Source organism: Crocodylus siamensis, chromosome 6 (assembly GCF_052110815.1).
Source record: "Crocodylus siamensis isolate JL-2025a chromosome 6, ASM5211081v1, whole genome shotgun sequence".
In the NCBI taxonomy this organism is placed as follows: Eukaryota; Metazoa; Chordata; order Crocodylia; family Crocodylidae; genus Crocodylus; species Crocodylus siamensis.
In genome coordinates, this window is record NC_143400.1 from 77,208,369 (window position 1) to 77,229,720 (window position 21,352).

The 21,352-nt window shown below is 42.8% G+C and overlaps 1 protein-coding gene across 1 annotated transcript in view; it reads right to left on the reverse strand.

Annotated features, from left to right (window-relative positions):
* The window catches only part of IFT80 (intraflagellar transport 80), a 154,190-nt gene that overhangs the window by 89,719 nt on the left and 43,119 nt on the right, over positions 1-21,352 (reverse strand). Inside the window, exon 6 of the mRNA XM_090050581.1 lies at positions 10,774-10,842. Coding sequence (XP_089906707.1) covers positions 10,774-10,842 — 69 coding nt within the window. The remainder of the gene's footprint in view (positions 1-10,773; positions 10,843-21,352) is intronic.

Genomic DNA, 21,352 nt, shown 5'->3' on the forward strand with positions numbered 1-21,352 from the left:
CCCTGGGGCTGGGAGCCCCAGCAGCTGCCAACTCTGGGTCCCAGGAGAAACAAGATTCCTGCAGCTGCAGATGCTGGGTCCCTGTAGCATGCCTCCCAGTACTGGGACCCAGCTGGGCCCTGACAGCAGTAAGGCACACCTGAAATCTCCCAGCCTCAGGTGTGCACAGAACCCTTGGAGCTGGGAGATCACAGCTGATGCGGTCTCCCAGACTTGGGGGTTTCACACACTTGAGGCTGAGAGATCACAACAGCTGCCATCTACCAGCCCCAAGGGTTTCATGCATCCTCAAGGCTAGGAGATCATGACACATGGGATCTCTCAGCCTTAGGAGTTTCATACATCCTGAGGCTGGCAATCACAGCAGCTTCAATCTCCTAGCCTCAGGTGTACATGGGACACCCCCCACAGTGGGGAGTCCCTCAATTGAGGGGGCTCCCAGCCACAGGAGCTAGTGGGATCAGGCTTCCTCTGCACCAGCAATTAGGCATAATAGGCTCTAATGCACAATCCCACAATCATGCCTCCTGCCATGCACATGTGGTATGGCAAGAGAGACAACTGTATGGATCGCGCATTAGATCCCATTGCACCTTTACCTGCATGTGTAGAGGAGGCCTAAGACTCTCAGTGCTATATCAAAAATACAAATTGAAATTAAAAGCAATCATAATACAATCTTCAATAAGGCCCAGTTCTGTCCTTGTATACACCAGCACCTCTCGATGAAGCCAATGGAAGTTGAACAAGCACGTCTTGTTAGAGCAGAATTTAGCTTTTGCTTTGTGAGTTTGGTGAACTAAATAGTATAACTTGAACATATACAATTAAACACAAAAAACTGCCATATGGTATTTTTTTCATGTCACTGAGAACTAGTGAATGGTGCATATTTCAAAATGGTTTATAAAAAAAATAAATGTCAAAGGGTATAGTTTGTTGGCTTATGTTACATTTTAGTTCGTAAATGTGAAAAACACATTATATTTGAGCTATGAACTTCCTTAAAACAATTGAAATACATTTTTGCCTCTTCTCCTGTGGTTAAAAATGCCTTCAACAGGTTGAAAGAATTTAGATAATTTGTTTTAGAAAGAGATAAGGGTCTGACATTTAACCCAACCCCAGGTGCATGTGGTTTCTTAAAAAATGTCAAAAGGTCACATGATCTCAGTGTACAGAGTCTGAAAAACAAAATCTAGTTGGGTATTTTAACTGAATATCTCTCAAAGAAATTAAAATATAAAACAGCACTATTTTAGTAATTTTAGAAGTAAATATTAAATACTTTAAGAAAAGTAATTTATACTTTTATCTTTTCACACCAGCACATTTAAAGCATGTGGTTTTAAAGAAATTAAAAATAATAATAACCAAAGGCTAAACTACAGTTCAAAGGTTGGTATACAAAGCCAAGCTCAAAAAATAGATCTGTATGGACTCAGTTCATCTTAAGTATTTAAGCATATGAGCAGTTTGACTTCAGTGGGACTACTCACATGCATTAAATTAGGTATGTGGTTAAAGTATCCTGCTGAGCTGGGAACTTTAAGAGTTTAAAAGTGCAAGAGAGCTGATTTTTTTGTTATATAAGAACATATCAGAGTATATTAAAAACTTAACTGCTGTTGAATATTAAACTTTTGTCTTCTGCCTTATATTTCACATGTACCTAATTTGCATATACTCAAGGACAAAACATAGCCCTGTCATTAAATTACACAAACATTGAATTTGTGTGCATCTCCTTTTTGAGAACATTTAATTGATAGAAATATAGTGGTTTGTGGCGTGCTGGGGGGAAGGCTTTTAAACCCCTAAAAATCTAGGTTAAAAGAATGAGTTGTCTGCATTCTGTTCTCTGAGTGAGATCTTCATTTTAAAATTACACTTTGAAAATTTATTAAACTTCTGGAAAACAATATAATAATGTTGTATGCAAAGTATATTTTTATTTTTGTCTAATCTAAATTAAGCTTTTTCCAAAAATAGTTTAAAGGCACATTAAGAGCTATGGCCCATTTCAGTAGTTTCTCTTTTCCTCTCTGCTTCCTTCCACTCCAAGAATACCACCTCTGTCTTTAAGAACAGCACCCTAGATCCTTTGGTCCCTCACCAAGCTGCATCCTTTCCTTGCCTTCTTCACTGGGGCCTGGAGAAGGTAACAGTAGCTGTTACAAATTATCTTCCACAAACCTGTCAGCCCCCAAACCCTGGCTAAAAGGATCCAGTCCCCAGCATCGTGGGCTGTAGCTGGGAAGTGAGTATGCCCAAGTACAAAAAATTGGTAAACAATTAATATATTGTGGCATTTACTTGGAGGAACACTAAAGTTGCAGCATAGTGGGGGTTAAAAACCAAGCAAGGCACAATTTCAACAACATGATGATAATCATTAACGACTTGCAACTCAATTAATGTTTAGAACTTGGTCTCCACCTGAGACTACTGAATTTCTGGACACCCCTGCAAGGCCCACCTCTTTTCCTTTGTTTTTGAGCATGAAGATTACTAGGAAAGATGAAAGGAGATTTTTGAGGGAAAAGGGACTGCTTACTCCTATTAACAGGTTCAAAAGATAGGAGGACCCATAATGATGTGTAAGTTCTGATTTCTAATATATATATATATAATCAGGATGTACTGCTCAGGATGGCATATTTTTATCTAATATACACAAAAATAAGAGAGATAAACATACTAGGATTTTAAATATTTTAGACTTATGAAGTAATAAAATGTATCAGTTTTCAATTCAATGTTATACAATAAACTCGTCTTTCTCTTCATGGCCAAATTACTATATTTGCAGAAGCTCTGATAAAAATATTGCAAGAATATTTTTATACTGAGAAGCATATTTGTTTTAAATTGTCATATCATTTAAAAACAACAGACCTGTTTCTCTTCAACTCTATCAACATTGTTTGTTTTGAGGAATAGACTATGCCTAAAACACTTCAGTGTAAAAAGTAAATGTTTCACATAGTTCTGAGCATCTGAAAACCAGAGGCTGAAACAGAAACTATTTTGCAACCCTAATACAGTGATTGGTACCATACACTAATTATAATATAATGACAAATAAATGCACACACCATTATGTTGGTGGCGTTTAAGATAAAATACTGTATTTACTGAAATCCAACACAAGGTCCCCCCCCACAACTAGCATGGTGGGTAAAAAGCCGCATCTTGGTTTTAAGTACTAGTCTGGGGCAGGGAGAAGCTCAACTCAAGCTTTAGCCCTGGGCTTGCGGCTGAAGCCAGAGCTGAACCAATACCTGTTGCATGCTGAAATAGCTTATTTAATGGGGGAGATGGAACAGTGCTGGGGGGAGGTCAGGGAAGACCATGGAATGAGTGATGGCAGGAAAACCTGCACTTGTCCATTCCCCCCTCCATGTCTGTGCCTACCCTATACCCTAGACTTCCCTCCCTCAGCTCCTTCCTGCAGCCACCCCCCACGCCCGGCCACTTCCCTCTCCCCCAGCTGCCCTCTCCCCTCCCCCCCCCCACTTATCTTCTGCCTCATTCCAATACCTCCAACTCCAACGCAGCTCTACTGGGAGCTGCCATCTTCTCCCTGGCTATGCTGACTACAGGGGAGAACAAGGTGGGGGAAGCAGGCTGTAGGGTGGACAAGGATGGTGGGGGAAGGATGGACAGTGGGAGGCAGGCAGCAGATGGGTATTTGGCAGGAGTGTGTATGACAGAAGGTAGGCAGCAGGGGGGACAGGCATGAAGGAACAAGATACAGGGGAGCAAGGGGCACAGGTCTGGCTCCTCACCACTGCTTTCCCCAGCATAGCAGTGATGGGCACAAATTTTAAACAACCTTCCATTAATTACATTCTGTACATGGAAAATCATAATCATTTCTAAATTTTCCATATATATAATTTAATTATTGCGAGAGGAGGGAGGTGGTAATCTTAAATTCCAAGTTGTCTTGGATTTTAGTTTTAGGTAAATATAGCACCACTGGTAGGTTCTGCAGCAGAAGAAAAATAACATTTATTTATTAGATTTATATGCTTTCCCCAAAAGGCTGAGAAAGACTTTCAATAACATGTATAAGAAAATTCTAATATTATAAAAGCCTTTGTCTGTCTGTCAGTGTCTGTCCGTAATGCTTTATTCACACACTGATTGGTTGTCTGAAACACCAACAGTGTTCTGGACAGGAGGCTGTGGTGATGTGCTGCCATAATGGCAGGGACGGGGGCAGCGGGGTGGAAGCCAGTGCTGCTGGCCTTGTCCCCCCACCCCCACTCCCTGCAGGCAGCGGCGACAGAGTAGCCCAAGCAGGGGGATGAGGCCAGCGTCACTGGCCTCATCCCCCTGCCATTCCCTGCAGGTGGCAGAGACAGAGCAGCCTTGCATGGGGTGGTACATGGGGTGGGGAACTGCACGGGGCCAGAGGCAGAGTGGCAGCAGTGCGGTGGCGGCAATGCAGGGAGTTGGGTGGCAGCACTCCATCCCCACCTACCCTCCCATGTCGTTCTTGATGAGCAATTGGCTAGTAATTCATAAAAACAATAACATATTAAAATAACAACTTATAACAAACAAATTCCCCTACCAAATAATCCCTAAATTCAAGAGGAATCCAGCCACCCCATGCACTCCTGCTCCCCTGCCTCTGTAGAAGAGAGTTATTGTGTGAGTTGATGTGGAATTACTTTCATTTTCTGTGACTTCAGTTTCAAAGCTCAGAGTTCTTCCCCACTACCACAAATAATGAATTTAGCTTATCATAGCTGGTTGACAAGAATGAGTTTGCGAAATTTTAATACGGGAAAGTAGAATATTAAGAGTATGAACACATGCACATTTATAAAAACTACTTCACAGTTAGGGCAGCTAGGATCTGGAATCAACTTCCAGGGGAAGTGGTGCTGGCTCCTACCCTGGGGGTCTTTAAGAGGAGGCTTGATGCCTACCTGGCTGGAGTCATTTTAGCCCAGGTTTTTCTCCTGCCCAGGCAGGGGTCAGACTTGAAGATCTACAAGGTCCCTTCTGACCCTACTTCTATGATTCCCAGCTTCTCAATTTGAAACATGTCCTTTTCAAAAGGGGTTCAAAAGTACATATGTCCATACTCTAAAGCAGTTGTTTTTCGCATTTTTTTATTTGTGGACCCCTAAAAAATTTTGAATGGAGGTGCGGACTCCTTTGAATGGTTAAGTGTGGATATTTATAGTTTGGATTGATCATAGACATCTTTCACAGACCCCTTAGACACAACCTGCAGACCCCCATTAGTCCATGAACAGGTTGAAAACCACTGCTCTAAGACAAAAGTTTCTACTGGAAGACAAGAGTTGCTCTGAAAATGTATTTTATTCTGAAGAGATGATAAACAAAAGAAAATAGTTGTACTCATAAATAAATAAATAAATGAGTTCTCTCCCTTTTTTTGGAAAGTGATGAGGTCTAATTTTTAACTGGGAAATTTATATATCAACAATATATATATGAATTTTACATGTCCCAGACTACTCTCAATGTGCACTATCCTTTTCGATATTTAAAATTTCTCAACACAAGTCTGAAATAGTCAGTCCTTAAAGGAAAGTTAAAGCAATCTTTTGACAAGATGGGGAAAAAAGAGGTACTGCATGTTTGCTACATTTCAAACTTTCTCCTTTTTGTGTTGTTTTGTTTCTCAATTTGACAGTTTGACCCACATTTTAAAAACTGCCTTCTCTCATATTTGGCTTTATTGGACTACGTATCCAGAAGTCCTATTCACTCCATTGAGCGAGGCTACATTTAGTCATCTATTTTCTAACTGCTCTACAACAGCCTCCGAAAAAAGCCTCTTCTATGTCTTTACTGAATCAGTAACAATGAAGCACTCCTATGTTCCTGATGTGACACCAGCAGATCAGACATGTAAACAAAAATATTTCCCACAACATGAACATGGCAATGGCTTGATAAGCCAAGAATATAAAAATACTCCAGCAAAATATTCCAGACCTAAGCATGATGCCTGCATACTTAAAATTTCATCACCAAGTCAGATGTTGAAATCCTAAACATCCAGCTCCAAATAGCTTCTCCGTAAATATGCTCAAATTTTAGTGTTCAGTCACTGAAATATTTTATGGTTCATTACCAGAATTGCAAAACATTTGTAAATGTATCTGTCTACACATGGCAGTGAATTTAAATATATACCCCTTGAAAATGTGGTCAGTACACAAACTTCTCTAGTTTTCAGTATACATAAGCATGGCCAAAGCATATAAAAAGTAGAGGTGTACAAATATATCAGTGCCATATTGGATTGGCACCAATAAATGGAAAATTAACATTATCAGCTTTTTTTGGCTATGCCTTCTGGCTGGGGCCTCCATATACTGCATGCATGTGCACAGCTGCACACATGTACCAGGCAGCATGGAGAGCATCGTGCCTTGCAGATACATCTTTGGAAGGAAAGGAGTGTGGGGGGAGGGTAGATCAAGACCCCCACAGTGAGGGAGGGAGAGGGGTAGGGGCAGGGGCAGGGGTCAGGGCAGGGCAGTGAATGGGACCCCAGGGATGCAGGATGGAGCCACGGGTGGCTCTTCCAGGGGATCAGCATCCTAGCGCTTAAAAATGGCAGTGGGGCACTTGAACTAAAGCTCATTGAATGAGCTTTAGTTCAAGCACTGCTGCCACCATTTTAAAGTGCCAGGACACTTTGAACTGGAGCAGAGCCAAGTGGGGTGAGGGCAGAGGCGGGCTGCCCACTGTGGACTTGGGGCTCTTTGCCCTGCTGCCTTTGCCCCAGGAGTTGCACGCTAGCTGTGCGTCCCCTGCCTGTCCAGTGGCAGTGGCAAGCTGCCCCTAGCTGCTGGATGGGCAGGGGGCGTGCAGACCGCGTGGCTCCCAGGGCAAAGGCAACCAGGCAAAGAGACCTGAGCTCATAGCAGGCATCCTGTCTCCATCCTTGTCCCACCTGGCTCCTGTTAAAAAAGTGTCTTGGCGCTTAAAAATGGTGGCGGTAGTGCTTGAACTAAAGCTCATTTGACCACCACTGCCATTTTTAAGTGCTGGGACACTGATCCCCTGAGCCTGTGGTTCCATCCCAGTCCCCGCCCTGGCCCCAGGTCCCATTCAACTCCCAGCCCCAGCCCCTTCCCCATTCACCATGAGTGCCCCAATCTGTCCCCTGCATCCCCCTTCCCCTCCACACTGCCCCGCTGCATTCCTGTAAATCAATTATCAGCTTGCTATTGACTGATATGCCTGGTGAATAATCTGCTATTAGCCAAGAAAATCTTTATTGGTGCACCCTTATATAAAAGATATAGCAACTTCTGGAAATGGTTGATGTGTTCAGAGGTCTATTTCCTTCTCTCCCTCTGTGCCAAAACACCTCTGGTTTCTGAATGGAAAATTGAGACAGGTATTTTCACTTTCAGTCTTCATATACTGAATGTGTCGTGACCAATAGAGAGAGCTTTAACCCATTTAAAGCACCATAAACAGATCAGTTAGAAAACCAATTTGATTAATAGTTGAAGAAAAATAGAAGGATAACTTTGCCAGATGATGTTTTGTCAGAAAAATATGATCACCACAAGCTGCTGATCTAAAAATCACAGTTGTTGCTTCATATTTTTCCTCGTATTTATTTTTAACATATTTATCTGATTGGCCTGAAGTTAAAGAGTTTAAATATCAGCATGATTACAGGACAGACAAACATGTTTCTTATTGAGAAATTTTATTCGTGTAAAATAACAAATATAACAGTTAAAAATGGAACTAATCTTAGTAGCTCTTTCTTTTTTAAAAGTAAAAAAAAAAGACATAAAAAGTCTTATTTTTTTATGTTTACCATATCATACTTATTTACTAGAGACAACATAGGAAATGGGGGAGTATTAGGATTTTTGTTTGTTTGTTTTATATCAATATTGGACTTGTAATTGTAAGAATAATGAATCCCAAAGCCCAGATTAGATCATAACACTTTTTGTAATATGCTATATTAGGCCCCCTCTACATATGCAGCAAAAGGTGCGACTGGATCCAATACATGATCCATACCACATATACGTGACAGGAGGAACAGTTGTAAGATCACACATTAGAACCAACTGCACCTTATTGCTGGTCTAAAAGGAGCCTAATCCTGGACTCCCCCTGCATCTGCAAGAAGCAGGCACCCACGAGGAAGCTTCCTTTGTTGAGGTCACTTCCAGCCACAGGGGCTATGCGTAGCCTGGACCTAGAGACCCCACAACTTCACATGGCTCTGGCTCCTGGCACTGCCTCCCATGCAACCTGGACACAGAGTTACTCAGTTCACACCCACCCTGAGCCTTGCAGAATCACGGCAGCCATGATCCTCAGGGTTTGGGATCCTGGGAGGCCTGTCAGCTGACTGGCTCATAGCTGCAAAGGAGACCTTGCTATGCATAGAAATTAAAGCTTGCTAGCAACCACCTATAAAGTTACAACACATTTTCAAGGTCTAACTTTATAGCTGGTTGAAGCTTTTTATTGTGTGATAGCTACTTTGCCTGTGTAGCTGGTCTCAAGGTAATTATGCAATTAACCAGTTAATTGCCCAATACCTGTAATGTGTATAGGAGGCCTTAAAGACTGATAAGAGATTTAAAGAGCTGCTCTACTTATGTGAGGGCTGAACTTACTTATATAATTCAGTTCTGTTTTGATAAATGGTATTCAACCAAAAGATATCTTTTTTCTTAAGGTCAGCTGTGCACAATTTGGTCACACACTGTAATGATTAGCACAGCTAAGCTGGTAGTCAGAACTTCTGAATTCTATTTTCAGACCTAAAACTGGCTCACAGCATAATCTCATTGGGCCTCGATCTCTCCTTCTGTATGTCTCATTTCACTGACCCTGTTAAGTGTGGCAAATCTTGACTACTTCATAAAGATTTTGTAAAGTTTAATCACTTCTGTCTGGAAAGTTCTGAGATCTGTGAATGAGTATACAATCAAAGCAAAGTACTAAACACCTTTTTAGAAGTAAATGTTCTGCTCATGAAAGACATCAAACCAAAAGCACCAGAAAGGGAAGTAGGTACAGTACAAGGTTTTGTTTATCATCTTGTTAAAAGATTTATGTTGTAGTTCTAAGGCATTTTCAGCAGCATTATCTTGTAAACTACAATATAACTGGTATAAATTATTTAGCTTAAACTGCAAAAATCATATTTGCACCATATAGACGTTCTTTGTCTCCTATTTGACTTTCTAATAAGCATAACTTGGTTTACTAAAGAGAAAGCTTGATTAAAATACCACAGTGAATTTTCCACTGGAGTTAACCTGCTCCCCAGAATGCCAAATGATCTATGAAGTCTGTTTTTTTCCACTTGGCTGCTAATACCATTCATTTCCTTCCAACATGTCGCTGTGCACTATAAGGATGTATAACATTACTAGAACCCTAACTTTCTGAATTCAACCCACATTTACAATACTGTTTCAATTTTTATTTTCTTTTTTAAAGACACAAAAATATGAGTACTGAATATAAAATTTTAGTAAACTATTTTAAGTGACACCAAATTTAATTATGTTTTGGTGCCAATATTTTGGCACAAAGGTTTATACACTAAAAAGAAGTATCGCTTGGAAGGTGCTAAATGCTAAGGATACATGCACACGTTCACGGTTTCTGATCTATGATCCCATGGCTTACTTTAAACCATTCAGTCGTAGATTGGGTCCAGCTTGTGCACACATTGCTGGTACCAAGAGCCATACCAGAAACCCAATCTAAGTAAGTTGGGGTGTGTGGGGGTGGGAGGAGGGAGGATCAGGGGAGTGGTCAGTCTGATGCACTGTTGTCCATCCAGGGGAGTCTGGCACCTAAAATAAGCCCAGTCAAGGTTGGAGTGCGGGGGAAGGGGTTTAGCAAGAATGAAGCACTGAGGCTAGGCCAAACAGCTGTGCTTGACCAGCCCCAAGGCGGTGTTCCAAATATGTGCATACATTTGTTAGATTGGGCTAATATGTTCCCAGTCAAACTTAGTTCACCTCTTTACTAGGTAAGATTGGGCTGGCCATTTTTTTCCCAATCTAACATTCATGAATGTCTATACATAACAGGATTTAGATTGACCTAACCCTAGTTAGGTCCATCTAGGAGTGTAACCTCTGCATGTACCCTAAGTAATAGAGCTTTAGACCACAGCAGGGCAGACTGTGCATTAAGAGCAGAAAAAACATCATTTTTTAAGATGTACGACACACAAATAAGAGGCAACTTAACTAAAAGATACTAGATGCAAATAATTCCATTATAAAAAGGGGCCTTTATAAACTGTAATTTTAGATTGCTTTTCAACTGGTACAGTACCTGTATATACTTCTACTGATACCTATACTGTCATTTAATATTTAAAATATTACAACACTTTTATTTTTACAATGACTAATTTTTGAAGATAAACTGCATGAACTTCAATCACTGAAATGATACATTTTCAACTGACAACTTTTGTAGCTGATACATTTGGCAAAAGGTTCCATATACAAACCTACAGTCAGCAGTAGCCAACCTGAAGCCAAAAGTCTTCATGTGAAGAGGTTTTCAGAGAAGCCTTGCCTTTCACAAAATACAATTTGATCTAGCTCCCACTGAATCAACAAGAAAATTCCTTTTGAGTTTAATGGAAGTGATATCTTCAATCAAACGATTACTGTCAAATTAGGGGAAAGTACTTGTATCATACAAATATGGTCAAATTTAAAAGTTTTGAGTGTTGTTTACTGAAACTAAACTTACCTTGCTGTACTAATGTGGATCTCAGCATTCCACTTTTAGACCAGATTTTTATTTGTCCATCTTCACCCACTATAAACAACAAAAACATACCATGCAAATTACAAATTTAAAATATATAGCAGTTTAAAACTTAGTTAGCTTTAAAGTATTTTTATTTAAAACACTGAGTTCCTTGACATTCCCATCTTGCTACATAGCATTTTACAATAAAGCAAACATACATCTCAAGAAAAAAAAAATTAAACTTTTTCTTTTACTAATATCAGAGCTATTCCTCCACACTCCACATGCACACACTTTATGGTATTCTTGCCTGATGCTATTTCAAGAAACAGAAAGTTCATTACCCACAACTTTCAATTAATCTGAGATCTATTCACATCTGGTAACATCAAACTATTGTTCACATAATCACAGGAAACTAGGGCTGGAAGGGACCTCACAAGGTCATCTAGTCCGGGCCCCTAGTCAAAACAGGATTACCCCTGTCTAAACCATTCCAGCCAAGTGTCTAACCTGCTCTTGAAACTTCCAAGGATGGATTCTAGTTTCTTTAGGTAGTCTGTTCCAGTGCTTGACCACCCTTTGCAATGAGAAAGTTCCTTTTAATTCCCAGCCTAGACTTCCTCTGCTGCAGTTTAAAGCCATTGCTCCTAGTCTTCTCCCCTACAATCACAGAGAAAAACTGATCTTCCTTCAAGTTATCTGAAGACTGTTATCAAATCCTCCCTCGGTCTTTCCTTTTCCTTGCCTCCAAAGCCCCTAAATCATGTTTGCTGCCCTGTACTAGACTCCTTCCAAACTGCCCATATCCCTCTTGAAGTATGGGCCACAAAACTGGACATGGTACTCCAGTGACGCCTCATTTAGTACTAAATAAAATAATCACTTCTCCTGATTTGCGAGTGACATTACTGTTAACACAACACAGGGTACACTGATGGCTTTTTCTTGCAACGAGAGCACACTGTTGGCTCATACTGCCAGGTTCTTCTCTGCAGTACTACAGCTTACCCTAGAGGTGGGCAAAATATGGCCCATGGGCCACACCTGGCCCACCAGGCAATTTCATGCAGCCCACAGGCACCCACCCCACATGCCTCACACCCACCCTTGTGGACAAAAGTGCCTGGCTCAGCCAAGATGCAGCTTCCAGGTGGGGCGGCTGCTGCCACTGCTCCAGCTGCTGGCAGACCTGCCCACACCCAACACACAATATACAAAAGCAAGACTTTATTTTTGAGTTATTATGCAATCATTTCTATATACACTATACAAACACAAATCATGACAAAATACTTTTTGTAATAAAATTTAAATATGTTATAATAGGTATCTGACTTTTAGTATATGATTTTTTTTCTGGTTCCAAGATGGCAAACCTTCCCTCCCAAAAGGAATATTTCCTGGGGGCAAAGGGATGGATCTCCAGGGCCAAAGGTCAGGGGGCTGGACTTCTGGTCCCAAGATGGCAAACAAGGAGTGGGGCACCTGTCATGGGGCGGGGCTACCCCTGCAGCCCTCAATAGCTCACCAAAACTCATTAAGCAGCCCTCCACCCAAAATAAATGCCTGCCCCGACCTAGCCATTCACTTCCCACTGTACTTGTGCATGCAGCTATTCCACCCCAAGTACAGGACTTTGCACTTGTCCCTGTTGAATCTCATCTGATTTGTTACTGATCATTTCTCCAGTTATTCATTCTGGATCCTCCAAAGTGTCCCTACTTGGGGTCATCAGAAATTTGCTAAATGTGCACTCGATGCTATCGTCTAAATCATTAAAGAAGATCTGAAAAAATACCGGACCCATGACAGACACTTTGCGAGTCTCACTTGATAACTTCACCCAACTAAACGCTGTGCTATTGATGACTACTTGTTGACTACAATGATCCAACCAGTTATATATCCATCTTACAGTACTTTTGCCTAGCCTATATCTCTTTAGCTTGTTAATGCTATTGTCATGGCAGACAGTGTCAAAAGCCTTGCTAAAGTCTACTGTACATCACATCTACTGCTTTCCCCTGATCCACAAAGCCTGTCAGCTGTTGGTTCAAAGAAAACAGGAAACGGTCTTAGATATTAAAACTAGATGCTTGCCACCTGATAGATTTAAATGGTAAAAGTAGAAATTAAGGTGAAATTTAATGATAAAGTAGGAAGGTATGTATTTTGGCAACAATGAAGGCTTGGTGTTCAGAGCTGAATTACACATTACTAAAAATGTTGAAGCAGAAAGACTGAAGCTCCACATATACATGCATGTGCAGTGCAGCTTACCTTCCTGTTTTAAACATGCCATTACATTAAAGATTTATAGAATACTGTTATTCACAAAGTCTCATTAATGAAAAATATTCAACAGAAACCTAAAGTTACTTCTCCCCTGTGCCAAAGGCTATTGACCTGCCAAATGTCACTTTTCTATGTATAGCAGACTAGATGTGTCAAGAACTTTTTTCTTGCAAAAAATGGTTTTTGTTTTTGGGGAGTAGACTGGGGGTCAGGGAGAGTTTTTTTTTAAAAGCAACGTTGTATACAACACCTAAATTGGACTTGTTCAAACTGTCTAAAATAAGAGATTCTATCTGAACAAAGACCAACGTCTGAAATACTTCAATACCTAAGTTAAGCAATTTCAAATAGTTTTTATATGGAAACATAGTTAAACTTTAGTAAAATACTTACTAATATACAGGGATCCTAGTTTTCCCTGTTTAAAAATAGCAAATTCTCTGATAAACCCCCCCCACCTAAATTCTCTGATTTAAACCACTCAAACTCCATCTTTTTCTACAATTAAAATGAAATGCCAGCATACATGGTTATCAATTTAACATAATGTTTATTGATAGATTTACAATTTTAATTTGGAAGCCTACCAGTGCTTCAATCACTATAATAAAATCAATTCTGAATACCAATATATTTTGGCATTTGATCTTTTTTTTTTAATCATGATAAATCAGAGCTCTTCCTGCCACCTTCACTCACCAGGACATGGGTCCAACTGCAGCTGTCCTCCTGCTGCTGCTTTGTGGCACTGAGTAACCCTGATAGCTCTTGCCCTGCCCGTACCATTGCCCCTCACTTCCAAGCCACAGCCTCCTCCAACCCTGCCAGTGTCCTTTACTTCCAACCCACAGTCCCCCGCCTCCCCAGGCTACGCTGGTGCCCCTTACTCCCAACGCCCTATCTCCTCCCCAGTGCTCCTCACTCCCAAACTGCAGCCCCCATCAGTGCCCCTCACTCCCAACCCACAATCCCTTGCCCTCCAGGCCATGTTGGTGCCCCTCATTCCTAAGCTGCAGCCCCTTGGCTCTACTGGTGTCAAGGACTTTACACCCACAGCCCCTCCCCCAATTTCCCTCCCTCCCAAACCACAGACCTCCTAGCTGTGTCTGTGCCCCTTACTCCAGACCTGCAGGTCCCTTCCCCCCCCACCCCCAGCCCTGCCGGAGGGGGCCGTCAGCTGCCTGCATCCCACCCAGGCTGAAGCATGGCAGCAGCAGTGGCTCCGACATATTTCACAGATTTCACAGACATCAGGGCTGGAAGGGACCTCCGGAGATCATTGAGTCCAGTCCCCTGCCCAAAGGGCAGGAAGTCAGCTGGGGTCATAGGATCCCAGCAAGATAAGCATCCAATTTACTCTTGAAGGTGTTCAATGTAGGTGCTTGAACCACCTCCGATGGCAGACTGTTCCAGACCTTGGGGGCTCGGACAGTAAAGAAATTCTTCCTTATGTCCAGCCTGAAACGGTCTTGCAGGAGTTTGTGACCATTCGATCTAGTCATCCCTTGGGGCTCTCTGGTGAACAAACGTTCCCCCAGATCCTGGTGGTCACCCCTGATAAACTTATAGGTGGCCATCAGATCACCCCTGAGCCTACGCTTTTCCAGGCTAAAGAGTCCCATGTCTCTCAGCCTATCATCGTAAGATCTGTTTTCCTGACCTCTAATCATGCGCGTGGCTCTCCTCTGGACTCTCTCAAGCTTCTCCACATCCTTTTTGAATTGTGGAGCCCAAAACTGGATGCAGTACTCCGGCTGCGGCCTCACCAAGGCCGAGTACAAGGGGAGAATGACGTCCCGGGATTTGCTCGAGAAGCATCTATGGATGCAAGCCAGTGTTTTGGTCGCTTTGCTAGCCGCAGCATCGCATTGCAGGCTCACGTTCATCTTGTGGTCAATGATGACCCCCAAGTCTCTTTCTTCTGTAGTGCTATCCAACGTAGCACTGCCGAGCCTATAAGGATGCTGCAGGTTTTTCCTCCCAAGGTGGAGAACCCTGCATTTTTCGGTGTTAAACACCATCAAGTTCTCATCTGCCCATTTGCTGAGCTTGTCCAGGTCAGCCTGGATCACCCGCCTATCTTCTGGTGTGGATGCTTTGCCCCAAAGTTTGGTGTCATCGGCGAACTTGGCCAGTCCACTCCTGACTCCAATGTCCACATTGTTAATGAAGATGTTGAACAGTATGGGTCCAAGGACAGAGCCTTGAGGGACCCCACTGGTCACAGGGCACCACGATGAGTGACTGCCATCAATCACAACCCTCTGGGTCCGACCACTGAGCCAATTTCCCAGCCAGCGGATCGTGGTGGACCCAAGGCCACAACTGGCCAGTTTGGCCAAGAGGTGATCATGGGATACCAGATCAAAAGCTTTTTTGAAGTCAAGATATATGACATCAATCTCTTCTCCCTCGTCCAGGTGATAGGTCACCTGGTCATAGAAGGAAATGAGATTGGTCAAACAAGACCTACCTGCAACAAACCCGTGCTGGCTATCCCTTAGGATATGCGGGCAGCAGCAAAGCAAGTCTGGCTGCAGCATGAGCTGGAGGGAGGAGGGGAGGCCTGTGGCACCCCCCCACCTTGGGCTGGAGCTCCTGTGCTGCACCAAGTGGTCTTGGCCACATTCCCCACCCCAGACAGCACCTCCCAGCCGCCGCATCCCTGCAAGCACAGGCACCAGCCCGAGTGCTGCTTGCCTAACCATGCAGCTCCCTGGCACCCCTGAAGGGCCCTCTCACCCTGCTAGAAGGGCAGGTGCCTCCACCCCACCTCCCCTGCCCAGTTGCAGCCCCAGCACCCAGACATCTTTCCCCAGAGCTAGCACACATCCCCTACACACACACATCCTAGCAGGCTGGAAAGGCTGCCAGCCTGCAAGGGGAAACCTGCAGTTTCCTCTGATTTTCTCCTTCAAATGAGAAAGCCTGCATCTTTCTGCAGCAAACGGAAAACATCGGTCCCAGCTAATATTTACTATTACCTGACACTACTGTAGTTTTCCAAAATGTGAAACTTTTTATGCTCATACACTTTGTGCACTCAAGATAGGAGTCTCTTGACCAGAAGTGTTCACTGGGAACATTCATTTACTCTTGCAATGCTTTTGCTCCAACACTGAAGATATAAAGGGCAGTGCCAATTCAATTGCCACTCTGTTCCTTCACCAATGAATAATCTAGATAGGTAATAGGTTTCCAGAGTAGCAGAAAAGGAGGCTGGATCATAAACAAGGCCCTGAGAAAACTGTGGATTTCTTGTTGAAAATCCATGGCACGTGCGTGGGTAAAGTATAATTTTGCACGGACTATTCATGGATCTACTACTGATCTTGGCAAATGCCTTGGCCAAATGTTCTGTAAATATTTCTGAAAAACAATACTTCACCCATGCACGTGTGGCAGGCAGGCACACTGCCATAGGTGCTGGAAGGCTGGAGCTAATGGGGCTTAGTCCCTGCCCTCCTCTCCCAAAGGCAGGGCAGCGCAGTGGGCTGCAGGGCATCCTGGGCACAGGTTTCAGGCAGCTGCAGCTGGGCTGCTAGGGAGCAGAGGGAGAAGCATGCACAAACAGACACAGAGCCTGCAAGCAGCCACGACTGCAACCAGACAGCATGTGAAGCACTGCCCACCACAGCAGGTAAATCAGGTAAGGGGCGTGAGGGGGGCAGATCAAGGCCCTCACAGTGAAGGAGAGAGTAGTGCAGAGGCAGGGGCAAGGACTGAGGTGAACAGGGCCCTGGAGCGGATCGTGGGACGCTCAGAGCCTGGGTAGCTTGTCCAGGGGTGCGGGGGGCTCCCACCACTGTGTGCACCTTGGGAGAGGTCAATGGGCCACATGCCCCCCTGATCAGTGTGCAGGGTGGAGGCGGGCTGCCACTGTGGGCTGGGATCTATGTGCAGATGGCTGGAGCCTGAGCTCAGGCTGCCCTGCGTCCCACTGTGCTGCCTCGCATCTGGAGGGGGGATAAGACCCGTTAGCCCCAACCTTCCACTGACTATGCTCACAACCTTTAAAAGTGTCGGGCAAATTTCACAGCATCTGTGCAGTCTGCAAAACTGTGATTTTCTCAGAGCCCTAATCATAAAATATGTATGTGGAAAACACATCTCAAAGAACTCCACTTTTTCTACTGGTGAACAACTTTTATTTCTTCTAGAGCTTTTATATGTATATTATTGAATGACCTAACCTCCTCCTATAGTCTTGATGGCTTGCAGTGATTGGATATAAGGATGTTCAGAATACATTTAAAAATAAATGGAAACACTGCTCTGTCAAAAGCAACATCCATGTTGGATGCTTCTACCAAGGAACAGTACTGATTAAACAGCTTTTTCTGCACATCTACAATGGCTTGGCTTTACAGGGAAGCAGAAGAGGTTGCTTATGCCCTAGTGAAACAGGCTTCAACATCATCCAGAGGGTCTAAGCTACCATTTTATTGTGATAAATAAATACATTAAAAAAATCTAATGAACACTGAAACCCATTTTGATGATGTTTGAAATGAACCTGGTTAAGCTGTTATCCTTCTCGGAAACAAAAGAAACAGTCTCAGGAAAACGTTTATGTCTTAGTCCTTTGAAAGTAAAAAGTTCAGACCATGTGAACATCATATTGTGTAACTTCAACTCTCTCCAATTAGAATTATACTCAAAAAATAGCAGTCAGTGATTTGTTCTATTTTAAAAGCAACTGGATGCTAGGAACTGGGATAGTAACTCTGAGATGCTCTATTTGGATGCCCTCCCATGAATGCCTGCATCCTCCAGTTCACCTGCTACTAGAATTCTCATGGAATAAATGTAAAAACGAATACACGCGTTAAAGTTTTCAAATAATGCTCCAACTGTACATAAAGGTCCTTGGTATGTTTGTGTGTGTTGGGGCTGAGGGTCCTATATTAGGCCACTCAGTGGTCTGGACATAAGATGGGAAAAAAGGTGTATAGTTTTCTACAGGAGGGTGATATGCAAGGGTGGTTGTGAGATGTACTTTAACAAATAATTTCTCAAAACTACAGAGTTCTCATGAGGGAGTACATATCATAAAAAACGGCAAAAAATAGATTGTTTTGTTTCTAGATGTTTCACAATGGTTAACAGTCCCCAAACCTTCTTAATTTACAGCAGGCTGCTTAATTGTATACAATTATCAAGCTGCACCACTCAGCTGTTTACTGAGGCTTTTACTTCAAAGGGTACCGCTTCTCTGATCATCAGTACTTTTGTGCAGCTGATTGGAAAAAGTGTGCCCTTTGAAATAGAAGCCACAGCACATAGCTGAAGCACTGCAGCACTCCCACTCAGCTATGTGCTGTGGCTCTGAATATCCCCAGGTATTTCATAAACCCTCATCTTTGCAGGAAGATAAGGAACCCTAACCCTGTGAATATCCACATCCTACTGTAATAGCTTTGTGTGTGTCAATTCTATGTAACTGTTGTTTTTACATCACAGTGTACCTTTCTTCCACTTAGGGGTAGAAATTTATCTAGTGGAATCTGTCCTATTTATCAAAATGTTCTTCAGATGTGTAAAGAACATGATCTCTTTGCTTTTGATATTCATCAGGAAGCCATGCCATAAGCTAAGAGGAAGACGGCTTCTGATGAATGATCCAGCTGTCTTCTAACAATTGTTAACACTTTCCCACCTAGGATCTCCACACTATTCCTGGAGGGAGAATTTAATACCAATGCACAAATCCTCTGCAACTAATTGCAAGTCACACAACAAACCAATGTATGCATAAACAATTTCTGCAAAACAACACTCTCCTGTAACCACTCACAGAGGACTGTAACTGCTCCCAAGGACGTTTTCCCTGTTCATTCACGCAGTTCTCTGGCAGAGAGATCACTTTTCTCTGCTCTCTCCTAACTTCCTATCAAGCCAGCAATAGGCCAGCAATACAACAAAACCAAACTCAGGCACAAAACTTCAACACAAACATGATTACTTACCTTACAACCCTAGTTAAAACTACCATACAGCTTTACCTTACTACAAGTCCTAGCTAACACCCCTAGAAAAGGTCACTCTGTATCAACAAATTCCCTGATCAGTCAGGTTATTGCCCTCAAGTTCCAGTTCCAGGGTTCCAGGCACCAAATGCTGGCACTGGACCTGGTCCTGGTCCCGGTCCCTGTGTCAGAGTCAGAGTCCCTGGTCCCAGTGCAGTCAATTGCTGGCACTGGATCTATGACCCAGATGCCTTGTTCTGGGGGGATCCAAAACCCTCAGATTGACCACGACCTTTCCATTTCATAATAGGTATATTTATTGATACCGTGATAACAGAAAAGAAAAATACAAGCAATTCTATAGCTACCAATCCTAGGGCTGGCATCAGAGTCAAGATACAACCGGCCAGGATGTGAGGTTCTCTCTTGAATGTCAGATGTCAGCAGCCTGGAAGACAGAGGTCGAGGACCATCACCCCTAGTGGGGTGGATGAGACAGGGTGCTGGTATGCCCTCTGTCCATGGTGCCCCAGGTTCCCCTCTAAGGGACCCCTCTGTGACCATGTGGCCTTGGGGACCCCTCTCAGGGACGCTTTGTCAGGGAAGCCTTTTCAGGGATGGGGGACCCCTTTGTTGCTATGAAGTCTCTGCTTTTGTGTTCTTTTACTTTCCTTATGACTCTTCACCTGTGGGCATTACTGGTTAGTCTTTCTGTGGTCATCATACTGCCCACGTTCTATCCTGTCAGCATATTCCTTTGTTTCACAAACCCATCCCATGGGCACATTTTAATTCGGGCTTTCTGGGTCTTTTCCTAATTTGGTCTGCTCCCCCAAAACTAGAACTCTCAGACCCCCCACTCTTGGGCCCTGCGAGCTGGTACCACCTTATCTCATGTTATGGAACAGTGTGGCATATGCCCACAACTTCCCAGGTTATGTGTAGATCCATTGGCCTTCTTGTGTTAGACACCCTGTCTGCCTTAAAGGCTGTGAGGACTATGTGACCAGGCCTTTAGAAATCAATTAAACCTTGCTGCTGCCCTGGCCTATTGTTCTAATACATATATATATATATATATATTACCTATAAGACAATTCCCAAAAGCAAACCTCTGAATACCATTTCCTAGCCATCATCTATAATTGCCTGTTAAGATTATCTTAACCATGAAATGTCCTTCTAAATTTGGAGTTTTAAACATCTTCCCCTCTTCTTATGGTAGGTCATCAAAAAGCCATAATTTTATTATAGTTTAGAAATTATAATATGCGAGCACAAGATTATAATTTGAAATGCTGAAGTGTAAATCATGCGATTGACATAAGACCAATCAGAATAGCTGGAGTAATCTTTAGTTGATATTGTCTTTTCTTCTAATTAACCACAATATCAGAAATGATCTTGGAACCAGGAATAAATGAAGCCATTGTCTTTTAAGGGATGGTAAATATCGTCTTTATAAACTTCTGAAGGCTGTTATTAAATTCATCCTCCCAATCTCTCTTCTCCAGCCTGAAAAACCACATTTCCCAAACCTCTAAGCATTTTTGCTGTTCTCTACTGGACTCCTTTTAGTTTGTCCACATTTTTCTTGAAGTGCAGGACCTAAAAGTGGATAGTCTAGGTGAGACATCATCAGTAACGAGCAGAGTGAAAGAATCACTTCCCAAGATTTGCATGCAACATTCCTGTCAATACATCCCAGGGCCCAAGGACCAATCTTGATGTAGTAGAGAGGCTTGGGTGCTACCAATGACATTGAAAGCAATGCTGCCTGCATTTTTGTATTCCTGGTAGGGTGACCCATGCTGGCAAGGTTGAGAATGAGATTTCCAGACTAACACTAATGCAAAAATAAAAATAAAAGTTGTCAACAACAGAGCAGGTGGACGAATAAAGAATACTTCACAGTGACTGCAGAGGCAGATGAAGGATGCAGAATATAAATCTCTGGTTGTCTAGATTTTCTTTGTGATTGAATTAAAGTTTCCTTCCCTTGAAATACTGTGTGGTTGCTGATGCATAATGGCTTCCCCGTGTTAAAAAAAGACATGGACAGTCATTTTCCTTCAATACCAAGTCCTATGGTGATGGGGACAAACGCTAGTGATTACTAGAAGCCCTTAGTCATGGACCTATGTAGAGGCAATGATTGTATGATAATTATTTTGTACTTGGAACTGAGACTGGTGTATAATTTGGCAGCTGCAAGCATGACTGAGAAGGCCTATGCAGGATCCACTCTGCTCACCCTGTATCAGAGAGGGACAGAAAAAGTTTCCAAAACATAGCCTGTCTGCATTAAG